The 10781-nt window shown below is 38.3% G+C and overlaps 1 protein-coding gene across 3 annotated transcripts; it reads right to left on the bottom strand.

Moving 5' to 3' along the window:
• Positions 1-3819: 3819 nt before the first annotated feature.
• Positions 3820-10417, bottom strand: tpx2 (TPX2 microtubule nucleation factor). Of its 3 annotated transcripts, none has more exons than XM_042713414.1 (18): positions 10261-10417; positions 9554-9679; positions 9159-9305; positions 8381-8498; positions 8215-8280; positions 8091-8138; positions 7811-7939; positions 7115-7224; positions 6855-7018; positions 6598-6766; positions 6243-6381; positions 5946-6162; positions 5737-5832; positions 5486-5656; positions 5253-5399; positions 4919-5030; positions 4485-4672; positions 3820-4310 (listed from the first exon to the last, which is right to left on the bottom strand). In XM_042713414.1, exons 2-18 carry the CDS (start codon positions 9660-9662, stop codon positions 4200-4202), a joined length of 2241 nt encoding a protein of 746 aa, XP_042569348.1. In that variant the 5' UTR covers positions 9663-9679; positions 10261-10417; the 3' UTR covers positions 3820-4199. The 3 variants fall into 3 exon arrangements, with proteins under 3 accessions (XP_042569348.1, XP_042569349.1, XP_042569350.1); XM_042713415.1 differs by having other exon boundaries at positions 4485-4651; XM_042713416.1 differs by lacking the exon at positions 8091-8138.
• Between the last annotated feature and the right edge of the window lie 364 nt (positions 10418-10781).

The following is a 10781-nucleotide window of genomic DNA, read 5'->3' as shown; positions in this document are numbered from 1 at the left end:
AGCAAAGCATGAGCTTAATGAATGTGAGACACATACCTCTAGTGTTCAGCCATGCACTGCTAACAGTCATGCAGCTTTAATGGAATAAAATCTCTGTCCTTTCCTTAACTTACATATAAATGACATATTGAAACAAGAATAAAACTTAAGTATTAAGTAAAGTTACTAATAACTAGAAAGTGCAAGAATCAAGACTGTTAAGCCCTTATGGATGGAATTTCACCAAATTAAGACAAAAATACATAGATTTAATAAGCAGAATGGTCCCATTTAATTTCAGTCTAGGGCTGGGTGATATGACCAAAATCTTATTTCACAGTATGATAAATTTTGTTTCACAATAACGATATATACCTCGATATAGCTAATTCTATTTTATTTGTTATTAAAAAGAAGCAAGTTACAAGCACAACAGAACAAAACAATATGAAATAAATTTAAATTTATTTAGCTACAGTAGGCTAGGTTTATTTAACGTGTAGTAAGAAATATAACAAAAATTGAATAAAGTGTATAAATAAAACACTGCATAGTCTTCAGTGTATCAAACATTAGCATTAAAGGGTTAGTTCACCCAAAAATGAAAATTAGCTTGTGTTTTACTCACCCTCGAGTTATCCTAGGTGTATATGACTTTCTTCTTTCAGACGAATCCAGTCAGAGTTATATAAAAAATTGTCCTGGCTATTCCAAGCTCTATCATTGCAGTCAGCAGGTGTGACAGTTAAACAGTCTACAAGTTGCTTAATTTGTTGCTAGGTCCTTTTGGAAGAAAAAATTGCTAGGGTAGTCTGAAAAGTTGCTAAATTTAGCAACAAAATTACTAACTTGGCAACACTGTGTGTCAGTCAGTGCGAGCGAAGACTATACAGTCATGGCCAAAAGTTTTGGCAGTGACATACATTTTGTGTTTTGCAAAGTTTGCTGCTTCAGTATTTGTAGATTATTTTTCCACAGTTTCTATGGTATACTGAAAAACAATGATAAGCATGTCATAAGTTTTAATTGTTTATACTGACAAAAAATATGAGTCATTATTTACAGTGTTGACCCTTGTTCTTCATAACCTCTGCAATTCGCTCTGGCATGCTGGATTCACTTCTGCGCCAAATCCTGACTGATGGAGATCCATTCTTGCCTTATTAGTTCTCGGAGTTGATCAAAATTTGTGGGCTTCTGCTTGTCCACTCACTTTTATAGGACTGACCACAGGTTCTCTATGGCAGTGGTTCCCAATTCTGGTCTTTGAGAACTCTTAACACTGGACGTTTTTGGTGTCTCTCTTATCTGGCACACACATGTGAGGTCTTGGAGTCTTCACTAATGAGCTGATGAGTTGAATCAGGTGTGTTCGAATAGGGAGTCGTCTAAAATGTGCAGTGTTGGGGGTTCTCCAGGACCAGGATTGAGATCGGGGGAGTTGACTGGCCACGGATCCAACTTTTCAATGTAATGATCTTTGAGTCACTCTTGCTTTGTGACATGGTACTCCATCATGCTGGAAAATGCACGGATCATCACCAAACTGCTCATGGATCATTGGAAGAACTCACTCTTGCAGGACGTTTTGATACCATTCTTAATTCATGGCAGTGTTTTTAAGCAGAATTACGAGAGAACCCACTCTCTTGGTTGAAAAGCAACCGCACACATGGATGGTCTCGGGATGCTTCACTGTTGGCACAACACTGGACTTGTGGTAGCGTTCACCTTTTCTTCTCTGAACAATCGATTTTCCAGATGTGCCAAATAGTCGGAAGGGAGTGTCATCAGAGAAAGTCTTCTACTGTCCAATCCTTGTACTTCCTGCAGTATTTCAGTCTGTCCTCGGCAGAATTTTTTGCTGCCCTTCTTGACACCAGACCGTTGTACAAAAGTCTTCGCCTCACTGTGCATGCAGATGCTCTCACACCAACCTCACCAAAAATGCTTCCCATGTGTTCCCTTTCTAACAAAATTTTTATATTTTATTGTAATCATAATGCAAAACCTAAAATTTATCTAATCAAAAATATCTAAACCTTGTCAAAAAAGTAGTATTTTAGAATATCTATACATATATATCTATATGTACAGGTGCATCTCAATAAATTAGAATGTCGTGGAAAAGTTCATTTATTTCAGTAATTCAACTCACATTGTAAAAAACTTGTGTATTAAATAAATTCAATGCACACAGTCTGAAGTAGTTTAAACCTTAAGTTCTTTTAATTGTGATGATTTTGGCTCACATTTAACAAAAACCCACCAATTCACTATCTCAAATTAGAATACTTCATAAGACCAATAAAAAAAAAAAAAATAAAAAAAAAAAAAAACATTTTTAGTGAATTGTTGGCCTTCTGGAAAGTATGTTCATTTACTGTACATGTACTCAATAGTTGGTAGGGGCTACTTTTGCTTTAATTACTGCCTCAATTCGGCGTGGCATGGAGGTGATCAGTTTGTGGCACTGCTGAGTTGGTATGGAAGCCCAGGTTTCTTTGACAGTGGCCTTCAGCTCCTATGCATTTTTTGGTCTCTTGTTTCTCATTTTCCTCTTGACAATACCCCATAGATTCTCTATGGGCTTCAGGTCTGTTGAGTTTCCTGGCCAGTCAAGCACATCAACACCATGGTCATTTAACCAACTTTTGGTGCTTTTGGCAGTGTGGGCAGGTGCCAAATCCTCCTGGAAAATTAAATCAGCATCTTCAAAAAGCTGGTCAGCAGAAGAAAGCATGAAGTGCTCCAAAATGTCTTGGTAAATGGGTGCAGTGAGTTTGGTTTTGTTTTAAAAAAAATGGATGTACAAAAGCAGGTGGATTTGATTGCACCCCAAATCATCACAGACTGTGGAAACTTAACACTGAATTTCAAGCTACTTGGGATATGAGCTTCTCCACCCTTCCTCCAGTAGGACCTTGGTTTCTAAATGAAATACAAAACTTGCTCTCATCTGAAAAGAGAACTTTGGATCACTGAGCAACAGTCCAGTTCTTCTTCTCCTTAGCCCAGGTAAGACGCCTCTGATGTTGTCTGTGGTTCAGGAGTGGCTTAACAAGAGGAATATGTCAACTGTAGCCAAATTCCTTGACGTGTCTGTGTGTTGTGGCTCTTGATGTCTTGACCCCAGCCTCGGTCCATTCCTTGTGAAGTTCACTCAAATTCTTGAATTGATTTTGCTTGACAATCTTCATAAAGCTGCGGTTCTCTCGGTTGGTTATGCATCTTTTTGTTCCACTCAACTTTCTGTTAACATGCTTGGATACAGCCAGCTTCTTTGGCAATGAATGTTTGTGGCTTACCCTCCTTGTGAAGGGTGTCAATGATTGTCTTCTGGACAACTGTCAGATCAGCAGTCTTCCCAATGATTGTGTAGCCTAGTGAACTAAACTGAGAGACCATTTTGAAGGCTTCGGAAACCTTTGCAGGTGTTTTGAGTTGATTAGCTGATTGGCATGTCACCATATTTGTTGAGATTGGTGGGCATTGAATTTATTTAGTACACAAGTTTCACAATTTGAGTTGAATTACTGAAATAAATGAACTTTTTCCATGACATTCTAATTTATTGAGGTGCACCTGTATGTATATAGGGAGCTATACAGATTACACATTACACTATTTTATTGGTTTTTATTTTAATGCCACCAGATGGCACAATTCTCACTTCAGAAAATGGATTTTATATGCTTTCATTCTGTTCTAATGTGAAACATTGCATTTATTGTAAATAATAAAAAAAAAAAATATTCTAGTGGAATAGATTATTAAAATTGTATAAATATTGCATAGTATAACCCCCCTCATTTGCATACTACACGATATAGAAAAATCTCTAACGATAGACACTTTATTCCGCGGTAACGATACATACAGTCATGTCGGCCAACCCTTGTTCAGCCACTACAGTCATTAAACAAAGCATTTATACTAAAAGTTTCTTTATTGCAAGAAATGGAAGAAAATTATATAAAAAAGAAAAAAGAACAAGTCTTCATATACACAGGAGAGTTTTAACAAGTTAAGCTGAGAGAGTCATCACACCCAACTGTAAAATTTTTTACTTGACCACAAAAGGTTCTTATGCATCAGCCACAAACAAATAAAAACTAGTCTAAATTTTCAGACATCACAGAAAGGTATAAAACAAGAAATAGCAAAACACATTAAGAGAACCATGTAGAATTAAGTCAATGTAATGGTGTGTTAGGCATTTACATGCGGAAGCGATCTGAAAAGTTTGGAGATTGGGGCACTGTGAGAGACACGTCACTCTTTTTCAACTCCATTGGCTTGTAGCGTCTGATCGGCTGGGCCTTGCGCACTTTTGAAAAGGAAAGGACAGAATTAGTTACAATATAAATTTTTCACTGAAGTTAAGAAATCAAGTAATAAATTGAATTTTGTAAGTGAAGATAAACATTTTTGACTACTTGATCCTAATTTTCACAACTTCCCAGGCCTGGGAGGATATGCAACATTATTCTGAAATCTCTTACCTGTTCCTGACGTAGCCTTGCAGTCTCTTCCTTTTCCTGCTCCTCTCGTTCTCTGGCCCGCTCCTCTTCCATACGAGCCTTCAGTGCCTCCTTCTCACTCAACTCCTTTTCAAACTCCATTCGTTCCTTGGCTCTCCGTTCTGTGGCCAACTGGAAGCCCTCTGGAACTGCAGAATTAGTAGTATTGGCAAGAAAGTGCCAAAGGTGAATAAAGAGGACCAGATGAAGTGGTCAGGTAGAGGCAAGAGCAGTGATGACGGCAGTGAAGATTGGAAGGAAGCGAGAGTTGGTTTTGGAGTTAGCTGTGCACTTCAACATAAAACCCACACAAAGCCAGCAAGCCCAAGAAGTTCGAACTGGAGACAGTACAACATGTGTAGTGCAACACTAATTGGAGAGATCACAAAAACCACCTGCCATTTACAACAACATACCCAAGATGGAGCGATTTTCCTTTTTCGGTACAAATGGTTCTTTGTGCATTACATTGTTTGGTCGTGCCTTAAAACATGCAGCTTCAGCCTGTCGTTTCAACTCCTCTTTCATCTGGAGAAACAATTTAAAAGGAATGTACCAGTTACAACAGAGATCGTAAACAATGTCACAAATGCAGAGACACAGACTTAAGTGAGTTCCACCGGATAATAGTTGCAAGTATGCAAACACAAATGCTAAGCCAGCACACTGGACATGTGTGGTCCAGTAGAACAAAATTTTAGAGATGATCCATGGAAGATGAAAATGGAAAGGCTCAGATGAAGAGCTTACCATCTGCTCCCAGCGTTCACCCTTTGACGCTCCTCGTTCGTCAATCATCAGCTTGAAAGGAGCAGGTTTGGTGGGCTCTACTACCTTTTTCTCAGGGAGGTGCACTTCATGGAAGTCAGGAAGGGGTTGGGCCTTAAACTTGGGTACCTGTGAGATTTGGTGAGACAGACCTTTTAGGCACCATTATGAAATGAAGATCAATAAGACTTTCAGCTACTCCATAAAGAAAATACCTCTTCATTTCTCATTTCCTCCAGTTTCTTCTCCTTCATGACCCTTCGTTCACGCTCACGTTCCTCAAATGAGAAAGGGCACATTTCTACCTGGCTCTTGACTGGCAGTTTGGGCTGGAAGGGCAGGAAGTGGGGCACAGCATGTGCCTTAATTGGAGCAGGAGGCTTCTCCTGAAGGTGCAAAGGAATTAGGTGAGTCAAATATCAGTTTCATGATTTAAAAATAAAAATAAACAGGATTAAAAATGTACCTCTTCTTTTTTCTTTTCTATTCGCACACGGTTTTTAAGAGCAAACGCAGGTGATTCTGGAACAGTTGGATTTAGAACTTTCTTCTCTGGGACACCCTTTACAGTGTAAAAAAAAAAAAAAAAAAAAATGAATTATACAAAAATAAAAATTTGATGTCACCACCTTGGCTAAACAAACCCAAAAAGAGGTTACCAGAACTGTTACTAACCACAACTTCCTCCAGAATTCGAGTTGGTAGCGGTCTGGGATGGAATGTGTGGTCCTCTTTTTCCTCAGGCTTCTTACTGGCCTGCCGCTCCTGAAGTCGCTTCTCAATCTCCAGGTGGAAGCCCTCAGGCTTGGTAACTTCTTTACTATCTGGCTTTTTAGGAACCAAAGCCCCTTCTAGAATCTTTCTGTTGAGTTCTAGAGCTTTGAACTTAAACCTGAGAAGGCAGAAGGAAAGTTTGAAGAGATTTTCTTGTGCTCAATTAAAATTAAGCATTAAAGTCTCAGCAAAACTTACTGCTGCATTTTTTCTGCTTCCTCAGCCTCAATTTCTGCAGTGCTTTTCACCATTGTGGGACGATGTCTCTGGCGAGTCAGTAGCTGTGGCGTTTTGGGGTGTGTGATTTTTGGCTTCTCAGCCTTTACTGGTGATGGTCCTGCAAATAAAACAGGCAAAATTAGTCAAAAGAAGCCTGGAGGGTAAAATACGGATCATATTTCAGAAGAAATAATGTAAAGATTAAATGGATAATGTATCCGTCCCACTGAAAAAAAAAATCATACAGTTCCAGAACTACCTGAGGGTGAATAAATGCTTTAACAGCATCACACAAGAATGCAATCCTAACAACATTCTAGAAACAGGGTCACACCTCTTTCCTGGCTCTGCCGACTGCGCAGGTGATAGCGGCTGGGAGTGCGTTTCTGAAACTGCTCAATCTGTTGGGCCATCGGCACATAGGCTCCTGCCTCATCAAGCTTCCTCTTGCCTCTGGAGAGGTTGAAGGGTTTGGGAATGGTTGTTCCCTTTGGAGCCTTCAACTACAAAACAAGATAACATTCAAATCACTTGAAATCAACAAGCAGCTTCAAAAAGAATCCAACTACTCCACCTAGAGACTATACTCACAGGGGAAGATGGGTGCTTGCGGAGCTGAGAGGTGAAGTTCACCTCCTTGTACGAGTTGTCTTCTGCTGAGCCTACATCCATGTGGTTCTTCAGCCTGCTATCAGAGCAGAAATGGAACTCTTTGGGAATGGTGGTGGACAGCACATGCTTCTTAGGAGGCTGACCTTCAAAACAACACAAGAACAGCCAATTGAATACGTGAAAAAAATAAATTGTAATGCTCTCATTAAAAAATATTAGATAGACTGCCAGTGACTCACTGCCTGCCAGTGCAGCTCTGTAGCTGGCCTCGTTCTTCCGACGCTGTTCTGCCACCTCTTTCTGCAGTGCCTCGATGCGTTCCAGCTCTTGCTGTTCGGTGCTTTTCTGTCTGAAATTCAAAGACAGCATGTATAATTGAATTCTTTAATATTAAACCCTTCTGGCAAGACACAAGGGGGAGCTCCAGTTCATTACCAATATCAAAAAAAAAAAAGATGGTAAAGAGTTCATCAGCAAAGGTTTGAAGTTTTGTGATTTCAGGTTTTGAAAAATCTCTTATGCTGACCAAGGCTTCAGTTATTTTACAGTAAAACATTAAATAGCGAAAAATTACTACAATTTAAAAACTGTTTTCCGAGTTTAAAAATTGTAATTTATTCCTGGGATGGCACAGCTGAATTTTCAGAAGCCATTATACTAGCCTTCAGTCACATGATCCTTCAGAAAATTATTCATGTGTTACTCAAATTTGTTTTTATTAAAGTTATTTATTAACATCATAGAAGTATTTGCTGTTACTTTTGATCAATTTAATGCATCTCTGCTGATTTAAGATTAATTTCTTAAAAAAAAAAAAAAAAAAAAAAAAAAACACACACACAACACAAGACTACAACACCACCTTAACCCAAACTTCTGAACAGTAGTGTATTTTGACTTTGCTGACTATTCAGACTAATAAGAGTTTCACTTACTGTGTAGTGTTGGAGGCAGAGGCAGAGGCAGTATCTGAGGTCTTTGAGGCAATGGCTGGTTTGCTTCTCAGCCGGACACTGCTCCTCGCACCAGCACCACTGCGTCGCACAGTTCTGGAGGTTGAGCTTCTGTGAGGAGATAAACAAAACCATTTTATTATCAAAATTACACTATTCTAATTTGACTAACATCCCACATTACAAGCCACTTCACCAGTGAAGTCTATTAAAAGCCCACTAGGTGCCCTCCACAGCTTAGCAAATGCATTTCTCAATTCACCTTCGCCGCTGATCAAAAATTCTCCTTGCTGTGGCAGCAGATACAACTCTATGCAGCGAGACAAAGTAGCTAATTGAGCACCCCGTAATAGACTAAAAACATATCTAAATTTAGACGCTCATACCTTCTTTTCTTGACATGAGGGGGTGTTGCAGGCTTTTCGTTTCTAGGCACAGGCCGTTTGGACACTCTGCAGGAACAAACAATAAAACCGTCATCCGATGCAAGAACACAGTAACAAAAATAGACTGTTTAACAGGGTGTATAAAATAACATAAGGTCTCATTTACCTGCGTGGTTGAGCAGGAACAGATTTCTGGCCCTGACCAGGAGCTGCTGTAGTTCTGCCATTCCCCCATGATGTGACTATGTTAGATGGGACCTCTGCAGAGGTGCTTTCTTTGACATCTGAAGCAGAGTACATAACAAGGGATAATAGCAAACAAATGCTAGTTGCAAACACAAACGCATCCTAGCACTATTTAAGAGAGTATCCACTGAATGCAAACAGCGCATGTTGTTCTGTGTCAGCTGCACAACACGGATACATTGTTTTAGTTCAAATCAAAGCACAAACGTAAAAAAAAAAAAAAAAAAAAAAAAAAAAAAACATAACCACGTGGCACAGCTGACACAGAACAGCATACACTGTTTGCGTTCAGTGGATCCTCTCCAAAATGGCACCAGGGTGACGCGGAATATTGTTGAATAAAGTCGTTATTTTTTTGCCTTTTGTGCACAAAAAGTATTCTCATAGCTTCATAAAATTACGGTTGAACCCCTGATGTCACATGGATTATTTTACAGATCTCTTTGCTATGTTATGGAAGTTGATCGTGTAAGGACCCTTGCTGTCTATGGGAGGGTCAGAGAGAATGCATCAAAAATATCTTAATTTGTGTTCCGCTAATGAACGGAGGTCTCACGGGTTTGGAACGACATGAGGGTGAGTAATTAGTGACAATTTTCATTTTTGGGTGAACTAACCCTTTAAGGAAACGCATGCAAATGAAACGTCAATGAATTTGTTCCTAAGAGTTTTCTAATTGAAGCAGTTTTTTCCCCAACCTGTACTTGTCGTCTCATCTTGTTTGACCATGGGAGACACCAGAGCTGTGAGTCTGTTGGTATTGTGGATTTCATCAAATGGCTTTACGGTCCTTAAAGGGGTGGTGAGCTGTTCCATAATGCCACTTTTAGGAGCTGCCTTCAACTCTAACAGTAAAACAGAACAAAGATAGTTGGATATTAGAATTATATATATATATATATATATATATATATATATATATATATATATATATATATATATATATATATATATATATATATATATATATATATACATATACATATACATATATATACACACATACATATATATACACACACATACATATATTATATATAAAAATAAAATAAAAAATATATGCATATTATAAACAAAGAGTAAAAAGCCTTACCAAACCACCGGTCAGCATTATCCTGAGGGTCCAGGGCAAAATCATCTATAGACTCAATGACATGAGAAGGGGCATCCCATGTGTATGCATCAGCAGAGTCCCCCTCCATATTCACACAGGAAACTTCTGCAAAATAATGAAATAAAACTAATAAAAATAAAAGGCTTTAAAGAGTTAATCTGTAACAATGCTGTAACTGTAAAGCAGAAAAGTTCATTTCCTGCGCAGTGCGGCGCAAAATGGCAGCTATTGGCTAATATCAGACTCAAGGCCCAAACTGCAATAGCAGCGCTCGATTTATCCAACCATTATGGATTATACGATTAATTTACGTATAGTGTATCAATATTATAAAACATCTTAAAATTTCAGACCTGCGCTTTAAGCGATCATTTCAGAATCAGTTCATATGAAACATATCCGCCTGCATCTCTCATAATTACGAGGGAAAAAATGTAAACAAACGAAACCTAATTAAGACCTTCACATAAGTTAAGATCGCAATAATTAATTGAGCAAAAAAAATAATAAAAATAAATACAACTTTGCAAGTCTATTAACGTTACATTGAACATTAACTTAAAAGCTTGTCTTGCAACAATTAACAGTTACGGCCCAATGTAAACGCACCCATTAAAGCTTCATTTAAACGCAGCAGCTGAGTCAAAATATGATACTGTTTAAAACTGTGTAAAACCCATACTTACGCTTCAAACCAATGCCTCCTACCACAACCTGAAAGGCTAAAAAAAAATACAGTAAAATATTGAATCAGCAGCCGCTCGTATCCTCCTGCCACTAACAACCCGACGCGAATGATAGTTTGAATGTCGGTGCCGTTAGAACTGCTTTTACGAATGAGCCAATCACAGAGCTCAACGCGGCGCATCTCGTTTCCTATTAGCTTAGCGTTTGTGACGCAACAACCACGTGACTAGCTGAAAGAACAAGAAGCATAACAGCAGGACATTTAAAAACTGACTGAAGTTAGTTTCAATAAATGAATTATTCTACTGTTTTACAAAGCGATCTTTTTGTGGTCAGTTATGAAAAAAAATCGTACTTATATTTTCATACAATAATCTTAACCCGTTCAATCCCAAATTTTTCCCAGACACGGAACAAAATCGTTTCATTAGTAAAAATGTTTCATTAGTAACCCGTTGAAATAACCAATAATAATAATAATAATAATAATATATATATATATATATATATATATATATAT

The sequence above is a fragment of the Cyprinus carpio genome, chromosome A23 (genome assembly GCF_018340385.1).
Source record: "Cyprinus carpio isolate SPL01 chromosome A23, ASM1834038v1, whole genome shotgun sequence".
NCBI lineage: Eukaryota > Metazoa > Chordata > Actinopteri > Cypriniformes > Cyprinidae > Cyprinus > Cyprinus carpio.
Note: the sequence above shows the minus strand (reverse complement) of the source record. Positions and strands in the feature narration are given on the sequence as shown.

Coding starts and splice junctions, on each gene's coding strand:
- tpx2 (XM_042713414.1), bottom strand. CDS start 9,662: ATGGAGGGGGACTCTGCTGATGCATACACATGGGATGCCCCTTCTCAT. Junction 5,833..5,945: donor GAATTCTGGAGGAAGTTGTG/GTTAGTAACAGT, acceptor TACACTGTAAAG/GGTGTCCCAGAGAAGAAAGT. Junction 5,400..5,485: donor AGGAAATGAGAAATGAAGAG/GTATTTTCTTTA, acceptor CAAATCTCACAG/GTACCCAAGTTTAAGGCCCA.